This window comes from Peromyscus leucopus, chromosome 7, assembly GCF_004664715.2.
Source record: "Peromyscus leucopus breed LL Stock chromosome 7, UCI_PerLeu_2.1, whole genome shotgun sequence".
Taxonomy (NCBI): Eukaryota; Metazoa; Chordata; class Mammalia; order Rodentia; family Cricetidae; genus Peromyscus; species Peromyscus leucopus.
In genome coordinates, this window is record NC_051069.1 from 35,044,794 (window position 1) to 35,064,983 (window position 20,190).

General features: G+C 37.4%; 1 protein-coding gene and 1 pseudogene across 1 annotated transcript; both read right to left on the reverse strand.

The window, feature by feature from the left end:
- Positions 1-313: 313 nt before the first annotated feature.
- LOC114684945 (olfactory receptor 145-like) lies at positions 314-1,258 on the reverse strand. The gene has a single exon (XM_028859496.1). It carries the CDS (start codon positions 1,256-1,258, stop codon positions 314-316), a length of 945 nt encoding a protein of 314 aa, XP_028715329.1.
- A 12,497-nt stretch (positions 1,259-13,755) lies between these two features.
- Positions 13,756-14,762, reverse strand: LOC114684947 (annotated as a pseudogene).
- Positions 14,763-20,190: the final 5,428 nt, after the last annotated feature.

Consider the following 20,190-nt stretch of genomic DNA (forward strand, 5'->3'; position numbering starts at 1 on the left):
CTAAAATGATAATGGGTTAATTATCCTTCACTATCTTTACTTCTGAAATTTCCCTGATAATTAACTTAAATTTGCATAAAGTTAAAAAAATTTTAATTCCACAGTATTCTCACCACCAGTTTTTGCTTTTCTCTTTTTGTTTTGTCTTATGGATTTTGATCTTAATTTAAGTGCTGTTGTCACTGAAGTTCTTCAAGAGAGTGGATCAAATCCAGGGCCTCACACATATAAACAAATGTGCTACAAATTAGCAACTCAAGTCCTATGCTTCACAAGTTCTAAGATTTACTTACCGAACAAATACAGATTCTACTTAGGTAAAAATCCTTTTTTTCAAAGTTTTTTTCAGTGCAATGTGGACATCCTTATTCCTTAAACTGTAGATGAAAGGATTCAACATTGGGCCCACAATGGTATAAAAAATAGTAGATACTTTATCATCATCCACAGACATACTAGAAGGCTTCAGATACATGAATGCTGAGGCTCCAAAGAAAAGAGAAACCGCTATTACATGGGAGCCACAGGTACTGAAGGCTTTTGACCTACCCTCTGCAGAACGGATGCCAAGGATGTTGAAGAGTATCAAGGTGTAAGAAACAAAGATAGTCAGGCTGGGCACTATGACATTGACACCCACAACAATGAACACCACTAACTCATTGATGGCAATATCTGTGCAGGAGAGCTTCTGGAGAGGAGGTATGTCACACATGTAGTGATTGATGATGTTGCCATCACAAAAGGTCAGACTTAGCATGCTACCTGTATGGGCCATGGCTCCCACAAACCCCATCACATACACACCCACCAAAATCAAGTGGCAGACATGATGGGACATGGTGACCTGGTAAAGCAGGGGTTTACAGATGGCAGCATATCTGTCATAGGCCATGGCTGTCAAAATGTAGCATTCGTCAATAACAAAGAAGCAGAAGAAAAAGAGCTGAGTCATGCACTCAGCATGGGAGATGATGTTCTGCTTCACAAAACTCACCAGCATTTTGGGAGTTATGACAGAGGAGTAGCAGAGGTCTGTGAAGGCAAGGTTGAAGAGAAAGTAGTACATGGGGGTGTGCAGGTGAGGATTCAAAATAATCAGAATGATCAAGCCCAGGTTCCCCACCATGGAGACCACATAGATTCCCAAGAAGAGGAAGAAGAGAGGCAGCTGGAGCTCTGGCTCCTGTGTCAAGCCCAACAAGATGAACTCCTTCACTGAAGAGTCATTGCCTAAGGCCATTTTTCTCCCGGTCATATCTGTGAGAAGAGTAAAAAATCATAACATTAAAATGAAATCCCAGCCCTATCCCAACTACACCATTAAAATGAGATTAAGAACCAGAGTAGAATGATAAGCTCAAGCTCACACTTCTGTGTGCCTTTGCTTTCTACATTTTATGGAAGTTCATGTACAGAAATAAACATAAATAAAAGAAAGGGCATTTCCATGGGAATAATATTCAGGGAGCAAGTGACCATTTTTGGTTCTGCAACATCTCTGTTCTTCTGCTATCTTAAAAATCCATATCCCACATAATGTTCAATGATAATCTCAAAAGAGAAGACACAAGGCACATCAAAAACTCAAGGTTTAGAGAAAGTAAAACAAGCATGCATCTTATTAAATACTTACCCTTGTGCATGGGGAACTCCTAAGTGACCTCACAGACACTTCTCTACTCTCACAGATGGGCAAGTACCAAGTGACATTGAAGGTCCATAGACTAAAACATATGTATATATGTATGTGTACATATATACATATACATTTGTATGTGTGTATGTGTTTTTGCATATGTATATATTCTTTTCTGATGTTACTACATTTGCCTTTCTGGTAATGAGGGAAAATAATTTTCTACTGGCAAAGTCAGAGCTATCACTTCTTGAGATCATGAAAAGCCATGAATGTAGATCATTATTTCTGGTGGTGACTTTTCCAAGGTTGTCCTCTATCACAGAGGTTGTTAAATACCATTCACTGATGTCTAAAGAGCCAACTAATTAAGACTCAAGAGAGATTTATAAGACTGTAATTTAGGAACCTCATTAAAAATTGAAAAGTTTATGTTTCCCAGGAATTTTCCACAAGAGATCACACTTTATTGCCATGATACTAAGGGATTAATTCAATAGTAACAACATTGGCTTATTGAAGGTATACAGTTTTGTTTTGTATTTATCATTTGGAAATTTTGTTCACATATACAATGTGTTTTCATCAAATTTACCCCTGCATCCTTCTTCTGAAATTCCTCCCCCAACCTCCAACCACTAACCTCCATATGACTTCATCTTTTATTCCTTATTTTTTTAACCTATTGAGTTCAGTCAGCAGTGCCAGTGGGCATATAAATGTAGGGATATCTATGTGAGTATAAGTACCCTCTGTGGGGTTCTTAAAACTGGCTATGTTTCTCCCAGTAGCTATACAATTGACAATAGTTGAGGTGGAACTTCATGATCATAGCCTTCTTCAATGTCTGTATTTTGTCATGTTTGATTTTACACGGGTCTTATGCATACTGTTACAACCACCGTGAGTTTATTTGAGCAGGGAACATGTTGAGTCTTAAAAACATTGTTTCAGTGAAGTTATCAATCACCTCTGGGCTTTACAATTTTCCCACCCCTAATTCACTTATGACCACTTAGGCTTAGGAGAAGTGTTTGATATAGAGGTCCGATTTAGGATTCAGCACTCCCAGGCTCTTATTCTCTGCCTATTTCCAAGATAAGAATGTCTGTTTTAATCACTATATACTGTCAAAAGAAGCCTTTCTGATGAAGATTAAGAGATGCATTAATCCATGGGTACATGTATAATAGAAATTTATTAGAAGTCAGTTTAATTCTTTATCCACAGTAGAAATACATAAAAACAGTACTTCCCTAGAACCTAGAACCTATCTAGTCTGAGGTAGTTAATGCCATGAATTTTCTAAGAATGAGTTCTGCCTGTGGGGCAAGTCTGAAGTCCAAAAAGAAACTGGTTGGTTACTCCCACAACACTTGTACCAGTATAGCACCAGAGTGTGTATTCTGCAGGTTCAGCAATTATTGTATCTCTCAAGAGTCACAGCTATGTATAATTGATTATTACTATTTCCCTGTGATAGCCTGCGTAGACTTTAAGCACTATAGAAGCTAGAAAATAGGGATAAAACTTCTAGGCAGATACAAGCTTTATTTCTCCATGTTATAACTTGAATATATGGTATCTTCAAGATTCACATCTCACCATCAAGTAAGGGGCATAATCAAGAGCAGTGGCAATAGCCTGTAATATTGGGGTGTTCTATGGAACATAACCGGCCTACATTGCCAAAAAATGTAGCCCATTCCTGAATCTCAGTTTTTCTTTGATAGTCCAGAGTGTCTAGTAGGAACACTGTCTCCCAATTTTAGGATAACTCCACTAATTCCTTTTTATCCATGAATATATATTAAGAAGCTTATACAGTAGTAAGAATACACATGACTTTCTCAAAGGCCTTAATGTTAGTTATCTCTCCTCAAACTCCTCCGTCTATATTGCCCTCCCATATCTTGTCCAACTCAATCCTCCTGCTCCATTATTCTCCATTCTTCCTTCATACCACCTGTGTTCCAGATTTACTCACATTTTTCCCTGTTAACTTGGGCACTTTCCAAATAGAAAACCAAGAAAACCTGTCCAATTATTAATGGGTTCACTATACTTTGCATCAGTAGACAAAATCCTATGTGTTTGTTGATAATAGCTTCTTTCATACATATCACACATATTTCTTCATCAAAGTCTGTGATGTCAAAGGAATTTTATCTGTTTTACTCACAGCTACTTCTGATGCACTTAAAACAATTAAACTTGATATAGGCCAGGGGTGTCTATAAAAATGTATAGAAGCATGAATAAATAATCATCCTTTGCAGTTCTCTAAGAATATATACACGGGATATTGCTCACAAAGAAGTTTAAGATGTCAGTGCTCTTAAATATACACAAGAAGGTGGAGAGCAATGATATCCATAAAGAATGTACAGCCACAGACAATACCCAGAGGCCATCAAGGTAATTCCAGATTGGAGTTACTAAGACAAGAAAAAAGAAAAAGAAAAAGTCATAGTTCTCATCCATGAATATCACCCTGCTTTTCTGAATAATACTGAGATAACCCCATATCTTTTTCCACAAATAGTTGCATAGACAGAGATAAGAGGAACATTTGTAAAAGTGTGCAATAATAAGGTTTGAACTGCCAAAATCTATGTCCTGTTCCTTTTGTAATGGCATTGTGAGCCATTAAAAGGTTTTTATTCTTTTGTGGCACAAACTGAAACCTTAAAGGACTCAGAAAGATTGAGATGGCCTGAGAACACTGGGGAAATGACCATCACTAGAGAAAGGGAAGTAGCATGAGGTGCAGAGCAACTACAGCAGTGGGAAGAGAAGACATGGTGAGAGCCAGGGAGTGAGGAGGAAGTACATGAAAGCAGAAATGAAGTGGAAGAGAGGAGGAAAGGGAAAAGAAGGTCCCTGAATTAAGAGTAACACTATGAGAAGTTCTGATAAACAAAAAATATAAAAAAGACACTGCAAGAGAGGATTCAGCAAGTCTTCTAGTAAAATGGATACAGGAAAACAAAAGGAACAAAATTTGCGAAGACACTAGCCTACAAGCTGATGAAATTGTGAAGTTGTCACAAGCAGAAGTTAGAAAGAGTGAATATGGCTAAATTTTTACATTGAACCTTGAACTGGACATGAAAGTACAGATCTGAAGTAGGACAATGTACCAAGAAGACTGAATGAATTCAGAAACAAATGTCAGAACATGAGAAGAATCACGGATCACTTCTGTAAATAACAAACACAAGAATGCTGAAGTCTATGAATAAAAGAAATAATAGAGCAGACAGAATTTTTTAAAAAAAAAATGAAATACCCCAATTACAGATGTTTTTCTGTTTAGGATGAAAGAAATACAGTAACTACAAAAGTGAACCTCAATTATTTCTCACTCTCTAAAATTACTGAGGGAACAAAATGCCTTAGGGCGAACTTAAAATGATCCCCACAGGACAGACATTCCTTGGGGGTCCCAAAGTGATCAAGACTTTGTGATTCACTAAATATGTTCTATACAATGTTACAAACATTTTTGTTGGTTGGTTTTCTTTTTATTTTTTTTATTCAATTCTCTTCTCCAGCAACATACAAAGTGACTTCCAGTACTATGAATGTTCTAGCTGGGTACCAGCTGGATTTCTCCATGTTCAATGACATAAGTGGTGTCAGCAATAAGACCTTATCATGTTCTTGGGAAAAACCAACAATGTCTTTATCAATGGCCTGTGAGGTCAGAGAGACCTGTCTATAGGACCATATTGGTCAACAAGTTAAAACAATGCAACCCATTCCTGGGACTGGAAGTTTTAGTTGGTGGCATAAAATGGCTAGTTGAGGTACTGTGTTCTACATTATATGGTGACTTCATTTAAATTCCATTCTATGTATTAGGACTCTTCTATAGTAGAAAGTTTTGTTGTGGCTTTCCAAAAGGCCTTTTCTGTTAGTTGTCCCTCCACATATTCTCTGAGAACTTCATATATGTATTCAATGTGTTTTGGTTATATCAACTCCCATTCCTTCTCCAGCTCCTCTTACAGCCTGCTGCCACATCCTCCTCTCAAATTTATGTCCTCTTGTAATAACCCACTGAGTCAAATCAGTGCTGTTGTATCATCATGGCTAAAGAAAACTAACTCTCCCTAGCCTTGTAGCCCTATTAGGTGATATAGGAACATGAAGTATGGAGATAAGAGGGGCTCATGAACCCATACCCCTAACTGTGGAACTATTGAGAGTTGATACTTCCAAGTGGGGAGAGAGTCATTTTTCATTAAGGATATAATCCCTGTTAATTCAACCATGCTCAGGAGGAATCAGGTGAATATCATCAAAGTCTGCAGTTTGCCCAGCAGTTTTTCAGTCTTGTTTAGGCTCACTATGTTCACTTCCCTACCTTTTGGAATGGTAATGCATATCCTGTGTCATTATATGTTGGAAGATTATGATCTGCTGTTTTATTTGATTTTACAGGTATTAGTGTTAAGAGATTGCAATAATCTCAGAAGAGACTTGAACTTTATACTTTTAAGTAAGTTTAAGAAGGCTATAGTCTATGGGGACTTTTGAAGTTGGACGGAATGCATTTTTGCATGATGATATGCCTTCAAGCTTTTGTGGGCAAAGGAATGGAATGTGGTGGGTTAAAGAACATTATTCAAAGGGAGTGTTACTACTAGGAAGTGGAGCTTTGTAAAGTAGGTGTGGCCTCCGTGGAGGAAGTGTGTCACTGTGGGGTAGGCTTTGAGTTCTCCTTTGCTCAAAGTACTACCAGTGAGACAGACCACTTCCTGTTGCCTTCAAAAAATGAAGGACATTTGACTACTTCTGCAGCACCATATCTGCCTGTACACCACCATGTCCCACCATGATGATAATGGATTAAACCTCTGAAAGTGTAAGACAACTCAATTAAATGTTTTTTTTTCCTTTATAAGAGTTGCCGTGATCATGGTGTCTCTTAACAGCAATAGAAACCCTAACAAAAAACACTGAGTTTACACCCTAATTCATGATAGTTGTTATGAAAATCTCACTGAGAATTATGCACTCCCTTGAATACATGTTATAGGACCACTCTGTTCTTTTTATACAGAAGATATATAATTGAGGGAATTAGTGATGACTAATTGGAATTCTAGATACTGAATTATTTCTAGGACAAGTATATGCACTGTACATTATTTATTTACTATACAGTTGCACATTTTATTCTCTATTTAAATAACCAATTGCTCTTATTAAAGAATTTTGAAGAAAAGCTGTACTTTAGTTTTTAAACAGAAACAGTGAGAAAAAAATGACTATTTCAGAAAAATGTATGTAGATTTTATTATTCTAACTAATAATTATTTCATAGCATTCAACAGATTAAAATCAAATCTGTGCATTGGGATACAGGCCATTGGTTGAGCTCCCTCCTGTATTTCATTGTCATATCCACAGGAGACTGTTTCCCTGCCAATGAGCACTGCCTCTGGCTCTTACAATTCTTCTGCCCTATCTTCCAAGAAGATGCCTGTACCTTGGAGTGAGGGAGTGTTGTGTAGTTGTCCAATTTACAATTGAGTGATAGCTACCCCTCACTCACCAATCCTTCATCCTACCCTCCCAGCCTTGTAACTATCTGGCAAAATCCTTTCTGAATGCATTAACTAGCCACCAGTTTCTACCAATTCAAATGCTAAAAATGTCAGCAGACAGCATCTGAGGACTATAACAAAGATATTTCTACTTTGCTCCAATCGCCTACCTGATGACCCTGCTAGTATTTGAAAGGTGCATTGATTTGTGACTTTCTTTTGTTCTGTTCCTATATAAAAAGCTTCCAGTATACATAGCAAGCTGAATCCTTGTCTCTGAGTTGAAGTCAATTCAGAATAAATGATCTCTTTGAGTTGACACAGGTTTTTACATTGAGATCAGTCATCACTTAACTTCCAAGACTTGTCCTATTATCTAGACTGTTTAAAAATAAGAGCTCAGAATGTCCCCAAGTGGACAGATGTGAACATTTTCAGAACTTCCTGATGATTTAATGAATTGAATTTTTACATGCTTTTGAAATCTAACTAAAGCCTATAGCTTCTCTTGTGTTCAGCTAACTTGAAAATCACTAATCTTGGACCATGCTGGTGAACAATGTAAGATGTATTTCTTCACTTTGATTTCCTATGAATATCATGCTGATTTGTGGGTTATGATCATGTTGGCTGCCTGAGTGCCTTAACATAGACTTTTGCTGAAAGCATGGACTCTTCAGTTGAGCTTGCAGATTGTTCTAGGGTGACCAAACAGGTCATAAGCTTGACATCTCCACCTTCGCACTGCATCTGTATCCTTTATTCTCTTGCTTTGGGGTCAGATTGCTTCTGTTAAACTTTGCACACAGACATGCTAGACATTCAGAGAAAGGCAGTAGGAGATTGAGATATGCCAAAAATTCCTCATCTCTCTAATCTCCGTCAAGGCTAAATATACATTGTGTGACTAACACAGCCTCCAGGTTTACAGAGGCATCAGGACCCACACATTAACAACTACCAGGTTTTACAACTTTGGAGCACTGACTACAAATCTCTAGTCACCAGAACTTTCCTGATATCAATGCTTGTGTAACCCTTGCCAAAGTCAAAAGGAACTAAATTAGTACTGAGTAAGATGGTCATTTCTGGACATGAGCCACCATCTTGCTTGGCAGACTCTATCAGTATTTTTTCACTTCAGTATCTCACTTGGCTCCTTTTTCAATAGCCTCTATACATGGACTTCCATCCAGTGAACAATAATGATTTCTCAGAGAGATTAGTCATCAGAAAATGTAAATTTGACATGTGTGTCTTTGACCATTAGAGTAATATATATCATACACAGCATATTAGATAAGTTGTTTCCATCACTGATATAGCTTTATTTTTTTAGTTATAAATGTAAATCTGATTGTTCTATGTCTATCTACATAATCAAATAAGATTCTCCCAGAATTAACCAAAAAAAGTTTTTATTTCATTAATATTTAATCATTTCATTTTCATAAATTGTAAAAAAAAAACACTAATACCTCACATCTGAAAAAAATATACATTTGAAATTCCAAAACTAAATAAATGTCTTAGACTTTTGTTCTATTTTCAGAAATCTGAAAGGCTTCTAATAGGCCCATTCCACCAATGTGTGATAGCTTTTCTTAAGGAAATCTTACAAAAAGAGATGTGTTCAAATGATCTTTACCCCAAAAATTATAGATAAGCAAGGATAAAAAAAATACTAAATACTTAGATTTGATCAGTACGCTAAATATATTGAGGAAAAAGAACTTAGAATGTCACAAGAACATGATCCCAAAACTTTTCTCAGGGAAGCATGAGGCATGATTTCAGTCAACAAGGTCATTGTGGCCTTCTCTTGGTCATCACATTTCTTACCTGGAGTAGAGGACACAAATGACCAATGGTAGTTCAGCAGCCAGTGCTGTTTCTAGGTACCAGCTCAGTGGTAATGAACACTGTGCTTGCCATAAACTTGCTGCTTCTGCCGCTGCTGCTGCTTCTGCTGCTTTTCTTCTTCTTCTTCTTCTTCTTCTTCTTCTTCTTCTTCTTCTTCTTCTTCTTCTTCTTCTTCTTCTTCTTCTTCTTCTTCTTCTTCCTTCTTCTTCTTCTTCTTCTTCTTCTTCTTCTTCTTCTTCTTCTTCTTCTTCTTCTTCTTCTTCTTCTTCTTCTTCTTCTTCTTTTTCTTCCTCCTCCTCCTCCTTCTCCTCCGCCTACTCTATCTTCCTCCTCCTTTTTGTCCTCCTCCTCCTCTTACTCCTACTCATCCTCTTCTCCTTTTCTTTCTTCTTCTCCTTCCTCCTCATCCTCTTCCTCATCCTCATCCTCTTCCTCCTTATTTTCTTCTTCATCTATAAGAACTCAGTGTTGAGATGCCATTTTGGAAACAGTCTTTTCTTTCTCTGGGAGCTTAGCTTTGTGTTCTCATTCCAATTACTATCTTCCTTGTTCTCTCAGTCACAATCCCTCAATACAATTCACTTTAGAAGACATTGCCACTCAAATATGTGCAATTGTTATTCATCAACTTAAAACTGTATTTCTTTACATAAAATACCATCTTTCCAAAGTTTAAAGACTTGTATTTCATGTTTACTCTTTTTTAGTGGCTTTTGTTGTTGTTGTTGTTGTTGTTGTTTCATTTAGTTGCTTGGTTTATTGGTTGTTCAGTTTATAGGTTGTTTGGTTGTTTGCTTTTTTGGTCGGTTGGTTGGTTGTTGGGTTTGATTTGAATGACACAGTCTGCTTATAAAACCCAAGCTGACTTGGAACTCACTTTGTGGTTTAGGAAAGCCTTGAACTGTTCAGCTTTCTACTTCAGACTCCTCTGTGTGGAATTACAGTAACTAATAAAGTATGTGCACCACAACTAGCAGAGTTGTTTGTTTGTTTGTTTGTTTGTTCGTTTGTTTGTTCCAATGCTCTGTTTACCTCACTATAGGCTCCTAAGACTATAAAGTAGCTGGGCCTGGTGATGCATACCTATAATCCTAACAACTCTGGATGCTGAGTTCAAGACATGTCTGGACTCCAGGAAGGGCTCAAGTTCATGAAGAGTAACCCAGTGAGACCTTGTTCCAAAGTGAAAAGTAAAAAGAGGAATGGATATTTATAGCACTATGATAAAGCACTTCCATATGTGTGTTTAATACCTGGCACACAAAGTTTAAAGTTGTATTTTTACCACTGTGTCATTTGCTTAAGTGTGTGAAAAAAATTTTCAGGAATGTGCAATAGACAGATTGGCTGAAACAAGAGGAGATCATTGTCTTGCAGCTCTGGGGCTGAAAGTCCTCCTTCAAGTGTGGGTTATGTGTTTTCTGAGGCTTCTCTGTTTGGTTGACAGTTAGATGACCATGCTTTTGCTGTGCTGTCACCAGGTCCTTCCTATGTGTACATCCATTCTTGATGTTTTCTTTTCTCCTAAGGACACTAGTCAGATTGGTTTGGGACCAACCTTAACATTATTGCAAAGTAACTTAAATGAGTGTTAAACTGATCACACCATGAAGAACCTAGTACTGTTAAAATCCACTGTTCTGGGGAATGGGACACCAACAAAAGTTCATGCAGGAACAAACCTACTTAATGACCACTATTCTATCAGGAAAGTAAAGACAATATGGGATTGCACAGAGACAGCATTATCAAATTAGTAAGACCTGATGTTGTGATTCATATCACTAGGGGAGAAAAGGAGGCAAGTCAACCCACACAGGCATGAAACCACATACTGCTTGGAATTTCAATTTTTTTTTTATTAAAAGGATTATGATATGTATACATATACACACTGCTATTTACAGATGACTTAACAATTTATCCTGGCTTCAGAATTAAGGCATTTAATATATACCACATTTTGTGAATGAGTCTCACATAAAATGACGTAGCTTTTAGGAGTTGTGGTTATCTTGATTTCTTAGGTATTATTGCTTTGTATTAAATGAACAAAAAGTAAGTATATAAAATGATACTATTTCTCAAATAAAATCCCTTCGAACTGGCTGTGTATTCATAGCTATTGGCATGGGAAGATACTACATTCATTCCTGGTAGTACAAAACAACAATGTTTCCTTAACTATGTTTCAGTATGCTCTTGGTTCTTTTCTCCATATGATGATTCATATGTATTATATGTGACAAATTATAGTTGCTTTAATATTACAGCTTGAATTAATCTTACAAATGTAACAATAAATACATTTTTCATAGATGTATATGAATCTTAAATAACCCCAAGTTAACACCAACTATGTATTAACACAAATTCTCTCCCAACCCAACTGCAGTGACAGTGATACCGATATCAATCATCAGGTCGTTACACTGTTACTAGCAATGGCAGCTATGCTGGAACTACCAGAGGGACACTATTAATTCCGAGAACTTGTTAGGCCAAGATAACAGTGGCCTGTTATCTCAGTCCTCAAGAAACAAAGACAAGAGGATGATAAATTCAAGACCACACTGAGATGAACCACACAAGCCTGTCTCAAGGCAAAAGAACAAAAATAAGCAGTGAGAAACTATTGAGAATCAGGTACATACTTACCTCAAGGAAGTTAAGTGAAAAAAATACATGTTTATGTTTCTGTGATATGGTATTTAAAATAAAGTATTACAGTGTTTTTAATAGTACATAATTATTTGTCATTTATTTTATGTGTAACTTCCACAGAAGTTCTAATATTAGATGTGCAGAATCAAAGACACAGAAGACTCAGACTCAACACTTGCTGAATTCAGACTGAAAATCAAGTCATTTCTCTTGGTCCTTCCATTTGACACAGCTTACTAAACTCATGTAGACATAGGATCAAGGGGCTTCAAGCCAAACACTTACTGCTGTTTCAGCTGACATCTAGCAACCTTGACTCATTTTTCAGGTGTGTACAACAGGCAAAGAATCATGACCTCACCTGCAGGTCGTGCAAATTTTTATTGTTTAAATTTATTGTTTCATGAATTTCAGTACCAATTTTTCCTGAAGCTGCATTAAGTATAGATGAACATTAACCACACTTCAGAATAGAGAAGGATGAAAAACGTTGTCAGATGTTGGACTGATGTCACTCAGAATTTATTGTGATTGTTTACATCCATTCTTTTCCCTTACAAATCCCCAATTCAACCTCATGTTAATTATTCCTTACACTTTTATACACATTCTTCTGCTTAGCCTTCTGCCAAAGCATTCATCTGCTTCCAAAAACCATTCTTCCTCATCATCAAGGTAGTTGCTGCCTCTAAAACTCTGCTCAGCTGCTCCCTTTCCTTAGCTGTTCTGTGGGCAACTATGCCTACAGTCAAGTCACCTGCCACCTCTTATAAAGAGTTCTGTGACCAGTCCACCCAAGACATTAGACAGTTATTCTCAGAAAATTACATTCTTACAAGATTTTGTGTATTATTTTTCCATTATATATTTACAAATACAAAATTTAATTTTATCTCCACCTTACTAGTCTGTAGCCTTCTGAGATCATAAGCATCTTGAGCATTCTTCAGAGCTACATTTGTAATTTTGACATAATCCTAGATATCTTGATGTCTAAAATTGTATAGATACTCAATTTACACTTGCTCTCCAATAAAATTAACCACTGTATATTATGAAAGTAAAATTATTAAAGGGAAAGAGATTACTACTAATAAATTTGGGTTATATAATTAATTTGAGGACAAGACAAAATTCCTTTAGCAATGAGAAGTAAAATGGCTTAGTCAAATCCTTCCCAATGAACACACAGCTTGTCTTTATATGCACATTCTTGCCCTCAGGTTCATTTATCCTAAATGACCATAGTTGCTGTTTCATATTCAGTCTGCAAGCACTGGAATCACAATAGACTCATCAAATCCTCTTTACCAAACTGAATTAAGGCTAAACAGAAAAGACAGGAACAAAAAAGGCTTTTCCCCTCCATATTTGAACCTTTGGAGATACAAAGGAACCATTCAAAAAGAAATCGACAAATATCCCCAGAGGGTTATTAACTGAATGAATGAGACAGTGTCTCTAAGACTACTGAAATCAGTAAGTCAGTAGCACAATGACATAACTTCTAGGTGCACCCTAGTCAACGATCTCACAGTTGTGCTTAGGTGGATAAATGGAGGAGCATTTGTCTACCATGCAAGAGAGCATGCATATGATTCCCCAAACACACCACCTACAAACACATGAAAAAAATGTACATTTAAAAGATCACATGATCTTATGATTTCTGAGTATAATATCATCCAGCGCTTTGTATACTTAAATCCTGGTGATATCTAAGCTTAGAGTGTAACATACTGGTAGATTGCTGCACAAATATGTTGTTCAGTTTTCAAAATTGAAAAAAGATACATGTGATTTGGGAAAATTAAGAAATAGACTATGCTCTATACCCTTCACTGTCTTGACTTCTGAATTTTTTGATAATCAAATTAATTTTGTATAATGTTAAATAGTTTTAATTCCATACTATTCTCACCACTGGTTAGGATTTTGATGTTATTTTAGTTGTTTTCATTGAAGATTTTGAAAACAGTGGGTCAAATCCAGGACCTCACACACAGAAACAAATGCTCTACAAATTAGCAACTCTTCCAGTCCTATGCTTCACAGGTCCTAAGATTTACTTACAGAACAAATACAGATTCTACTTAGGTAAAAATCCTTTTCTTCAAAGTTTTTCTCAGTGCAATGTGAACATCCTTATTTCTTAAACTGTAGATGAGAGGATTCAGCATTGAGCCCATAATGGTATAAAAAATGGTAGCTACTTTATCATCATCCACAGATGAACTAGTAGGCTTAAGATACATAAATGATGAGGCTCCAAAGAAAAGAGAAACTGCTATTACATGGGAGCCACAGGTATTGAAGGCTTTTGACCTACCCTCTGCAGAACGGATGCCAAGGATGTTGAAGAGTATTAAGGTGTAAGAAATAAAGATAGTTATGGTGGGCACTGTTACATTGATACTAACAACAATGAAAACCACCAGCTCATTGGTGGCAGTATTTGTGCAAGAGAGCTTCCGGAGAGGAACTATGTCACACACATAGTGATTGATGATGTTGCCATCACAGAAGGTCAGACTTAGTATGCTACCAGTATGGGCCATGGCTCCTGCAAACCCCATCACATACACACCCACAAGCATCAAATGGCAGGTCTGATGGGACATGGTCACCTGGTAAAGCAAGGGTTTACAGATGGCAGCATATCTGTCATAGGCCATGGCTGTCAAAATGTAGCATTCATCAATAATGAAGAAGCAGAAGAAAAAGAGTTGTGACATGCACTCAGCATGGGAGATGATGTTCTGCTTCACAAAACTCACCAGGATTTGAGGGTTTATGACAGAGGAGCAGCAGGAATCGATGAAGGCAAGGTTGAAGAGAAAGTAGTACATGGGAGTGTGCAGGTGAGGGTTCAAAACAATCAGAACCATCAAGCCCAGGTTCCCTACCATGGAGACCACATAGATTCCCAAAAAGAGGAAGAAGAGAGGCAGCTGGAGCTCTGGCTGCTGTGTCAAGCCCAGCAGGATGAACTCCTTCACTGAAGAATCATTTTCTGAGGCCATTCTTCTCTAGGTCATATCTGTGAGAGCAGTAAAAATCATAACATTAAAATAAAATCCCTGCCCTACCCCAACTACCCCATTAAAATAGGACTAAGAACAAAATTGAATGGTAAAGTCAAGTTCACACTTTTCTGTGATTTTGCTTTCTGTATTTTATGGAAGTTCATGTACAGAAATAAACATAAACAAATGAAAGGCTATTTCCTTAGGAATAATATTTAGGGAACCAGTAACCATTTTGGTTCTTCAACATCCCTGTTCTTCTGTTATCATGAAAACCACATCCCACTTAACGTTCAATGATAATCTCAAAAAGGAAGACACAAGGCACATCAAAAACTCAGCATGGTTTAGAGAAAGAAAAACAAGCATGTATCCTATTCAATACTTACCCTTGTGCATGAGGAACTCATAAGTGAACTCACAGACACATCTCTACTCTCACAGATGAGCATGTGACCCAGTAAAGGTTCATAGCCCCAAATATATATATTTTAATTTATATATATTCTTTTCTGTTGTTACTACACTTGCCTTTCCAGTGATAAGGGAAATTAATTTTGGACAGCAAAGTCAGAGCCATCATTTCTGGAGATTAAGAAAAGCCATGATTGTAGATCATTATTTCCAGTGGTGACTTTTCCAAGGTTGTTCTCTCTATTCAAGAGGTTGTTAAATAACATCCACTGATGTCTAAAGATCCAACTGATTAAAACTCAAGAGAGTTTTATGAAATTGTAATCTTAGGAACCTCATTAAAAATTGAAAAGTTTATGTTTCCTAGGTATTTTCCCCAAGAGATCATGCTTTATTGCCATTGTACTTAGGGACTAGTTCAATAGTAATGACATTGGCTTATTGGAGGTATACAATTCCATTTTGTATTTATTGTTTGGAAATTTTATTCATATATACAATGTGTTTTCATCAAGTTCACCCTGCATCCTTCTGAAATCCCTCCCCCAATACCCTACCATTAATCTCATACAACTTCAACCTTTTTCCCATATTTTTTGAACCTATTGAGTTTGCTCAACACTGCCAGTGTGTATATAAATGTAGGGATTTCTGTGTGAGTATAAGTTGTAGCATGAATCTTAAAAGTTCTTATTAATAAAATCAAACCCGAGGCCAGTTATTGGGGTCAATGCTGGTAGATCAGAGAGACAGAACAAGCCACAGCTAACCTCACATGGCCAGATCCTCAGCTGGTCCTGTTTCCTCAGACTGGAATCTTCTGTGTCCTCATCCCAATGGCTCTCAGCTGAATTACTGCTCAAAAGCCTGAATGCTTAACCAGACAAATGCTTAACCAGCCAAATGGTTAACCAGCCAAATGCTTAACCAGCCAAAAGCTTAACCAGCCAAAATGCTTCTAGTTTCTGGTCCTCACGCCTTATATATCTTTCTGCTTTCTACCACCACTCCCTAGGATTAAAGCCTGGCTATCTGGGATTAAAGGCGTGTGTCACCATGCTTGGCTATTTCCAATGTGGCCTTGAACTCACAGAGATCCAGAGGGATTTCTGTCTCTGGAATGCTAGGATTAAAGGCGTGTGCTATCACTGCCTAACTAGTGGCTTGTCTGTTCTCTGACCCCAGATAAGTTATTAGAGTACACAGTATTTTGGGGAACACAATACCACCACAATAAGTACCCTCTCTGGGGCCCTATCCTTTGAACTGAAGATGTTTTTCCCAGTGGCTACATAATAGACCATAGCTGAGATGGAATTTCATGATCATATCCTCCCTCAATGTCTGTATTTTGTCATATTTGATTTTACACAGGTCTTATGCATACTGTTGCAGCCACTGTGAGTTTATTTGAGAATTAATCATACTGTGTCTTGAAAACATTGCTTCAGTGAAGTCATCTATCACCTCTGGGCTTTACAATCTTTCCACCCCTAATTCCCTTATGACCACTTAGGCTTGGGAGAAGGGGTATGATGTGGAGGTCCCATTTAGGATTCAGCACTCCCAGACTCTTTTTCTCTGTCTATTTCCAAGTTATGAATGTCTGTGGTAATCACTATCTATTGCTGAAAGAAGTATTTCTGATGAAGGTGGAGATGCACTAATCTATGGGTACACATATAATAGAAATTTATTAGAGGTCAGTTTAATTCTATATCCAAAGCAGAAAAACAGCACTTCTCTGGAACCTAAAACATATCTAGTCTCTGTTAGTTTGCCCCATGAATTACACTAGGAATGAGTTCTGTCTGTGGGACAAGTCTAAAATCCAAAAAAAAAAAAAAAACCCTCAATGTTTTCTCCCACAAGACTTGTACCAATTGTGGAGGCATTTACCCACCAACCCCACAGTTCCCCCAGAGTTTTCTTGAGTGTGAGCAGCAGGAAATATTAGATAGAAGGATTTATATTGTGAAGATAAACAGATAGAAAATAAAGGATAGCTTCAAGAGGGCCTGGAACCTATTCCAAAGGGCCCAACAGTCTCTGCCCCAGGAAATTTATAGAAACACCAAGGGGTAGAGCAAAAGACCAACCCCCCTTCACATCCCCCATATTCCCCACACCATCCCTGGCACAGCCAAGTGCAGACCATTTCAGATACCTGTACTCAGGCCCGTGGCCCTAATCATCTTCTATACAGACCTGCTGGGTAAAGCCATGAGGAACCCGAAAACTGGCTCCCACAACCAATATAGCACTAGAGGGTGTTTTCTGCCAGGTCAGCAATTATTGTATCTCTCAGGATTCACAGCTATGTGTAATTGATTATTACAATTTCCCTGTGATAGCCTCCCTGGACCTTAAGCACTGTAGAAGCTAGAAAATAGGGATGAAGCTTTATTTTCCCCATGTTATGACTTGAATATATGGTATCTCCTCCATCAAATCTCACCACCATGTAATGGGCATAATCAAGAGCAGTGGCGTGAGCCTGTAATATCAGGAGGTTCTAAGGAACACAAGTGGCAAACAACTCCAAAAATATAGCTCATTAATGAATCTCAGTTTTTCTTTGATAGCCCATGATGTCTAAGGAGGAAGACTGTCTCCCAATTTTAGAGAAACGCCATTTAAACCATCTTTATACATGAATATATCTTTAGAAGCTTATACAGTAGTAGGATTACAAATGACTTTCTCAAAGCTCTCAACGTTAGTTATCTCTCCTCAAACTCCTCAGTCTATATTGCCCTCCCATATCTTGTCCAACTTAATCCTCCTGCTCCATTATTCTCCATTCTTCCTTCATACCACCTGTGTTCCAGATTTACTCACATTTTTCCCTGTTAACTTGGGCACTTTCCAAATAGAAAACCTGTCCAAGTATTAATGGATTCACTATACTTTGCATCAGTAGACAAAATCCTATGTGTTTGTTGATAATAGCTTCTTTCATACGTATCACACATATTTCTTCATCAAAGTCTGTGATGTCAAAGGAATTTTATCTGTTTTACTCACAGCTACTTCTGATGCACTTAAAACAATTAAACTTGATATAGGCCAGGGGTGTCTATAAAAATGTATAGAAGCATGAATAAATGATCATCCTTTGCAGTTCTCTAAGAATATATACACGGGATATTGCTCACAAAGAAGTTTAAGATGTCAGTGCTCTTAATTATAGACAAGAAGGTGGAAAGCAATGATATCCATAAAGAATGTACAGCCACAGACAATACCCAGAGGCCATCAAGGTAATTCCAGATTGGAGTTACTAAGACAAGAAAAAAGAAAAAGAAAAAGTCATAGTTCTCATCGATGAATATCACCCTGCTTTTCTGAATAATACTGAGATTACCCCATATCTTTTTCCACAAATAGTTGCATAGACAGAGATAAGAGGAACATTTGTAAAAGTGTACAATAATAAGGTTTGAACTGCCAAAATCTATGTCCTGTTCCTTTTGTAATGGCATTGTGAGCCATTAAAAGGTTTTATTCTTTTGTGGCACAAACTGAAACATTAAAGGACTCAGAAAGATTGAGATGGCCTGAGAACACTAGGGAAATGACCAGCACTAGGGAAGTAGCATGAGGTGCGAAGCAACTACAGCAGTGGGAAGAGAAGACATGGTGAGAGACAGGGAGTGAGGAGGAAGTACATGAAAGCAGAAATGAAGTGGAAGAGAGGAGGAAAGGGAAAAGAAGGTCCCTGAATTAAGAGTAACATTATGAGAAGTTCTGATAAACAAAAAATATAAAAGAGACACTGCAAGAGAGGATTCAGCAAGTCTTCTAGTAAAATGGATACAGGAAAACAAAAGGAACAAAATTTGCCAAGACACTAGCCTACAAGCTGATGAAATTGTGAAGTTGTCACAAGCAGAAGTTAAAAAGAGTGAATATGGCTAAATTTTTACATTGAACCTTGAACTGGACATGAAAGTACAGATCTGAAGTAGGACAATGTACCAAGAAGACTGAATGAATTCAGAAACAAATGTCAGAACATGAGAAGAATCACGGATCACTTCTGTAAATAACAAACACAAGATTGCTGAAGTCTATGAATAAAAGAAATAATAGAGCAGACAGAATTTTTTTAAAAAAAAATGAAATACCCCAATTACAGATGTTTTTCTGTTTAGGATGAAAGAAATACAGTAACTACAAAAGTGAACCTCAATTATTTCTCACTCTCTAAAATTACTGAGGGAACAAAATGCCTTAGGGCGAACTTAAAATGATCCCCACAGGACAGACATTCCTTGGGGGTCCCAAAGTGATCAAGACTTTGTGATTCATTAAATATGTTCTATACAATGTTACAAACATTTTTGTTGGTTGGTTTTCTTTTTATTTTTTTTAATTCATTTCTCTTCTCCAGCAACATACAAAGTGACTTCCAGTACTATGAATGTTCTAGCTGGGTACCAGCTGGATTTCTCCATGTTCAATGACATAAGTGGTGTCAGCAATAAGACCTTATCATGTTCTTGGGAAAAACCAACAATTTTTTTGTCAATGGCCTGTGAGGTCAGAGAGACCTGTCTATAGGTCCCTATTGGTCAACAAGTTAAAACAATGCAACCCATTCCTGGGACTGGAAGTTTTAGTTGGTGGCATAAAATGGCTAGTTGAGGTACTGTCTTCCACATTATATGGCAACTTCATTTTAATCCCATTCATATGTATTAGGACTCTTATACAGTAGAAAGTTTTCTTGTGGCTCTCCAAAAAGCCTTTACTGTTAGTTGTGCCTCCACATATTCTCTGAGAACTTTATATATGTATTCAGTGTGTTGTGGTTATATCTACTCCCATTTCTTCTCCAGCTCCTCTTACAGCCTGTCTGCCACATCCTCCTCTCAAATATGTCCTCTTGTGATAACCCACTGAGTCAAATCAGTGCTGTTGTATCATCATGGCTGAAGAAAACTAACACTCCCTAGCCTTGTAGCCCTATTAGGTGATATAGGAACATGAAGTATGGAGATAAAAGGGGCTCATTAACCCA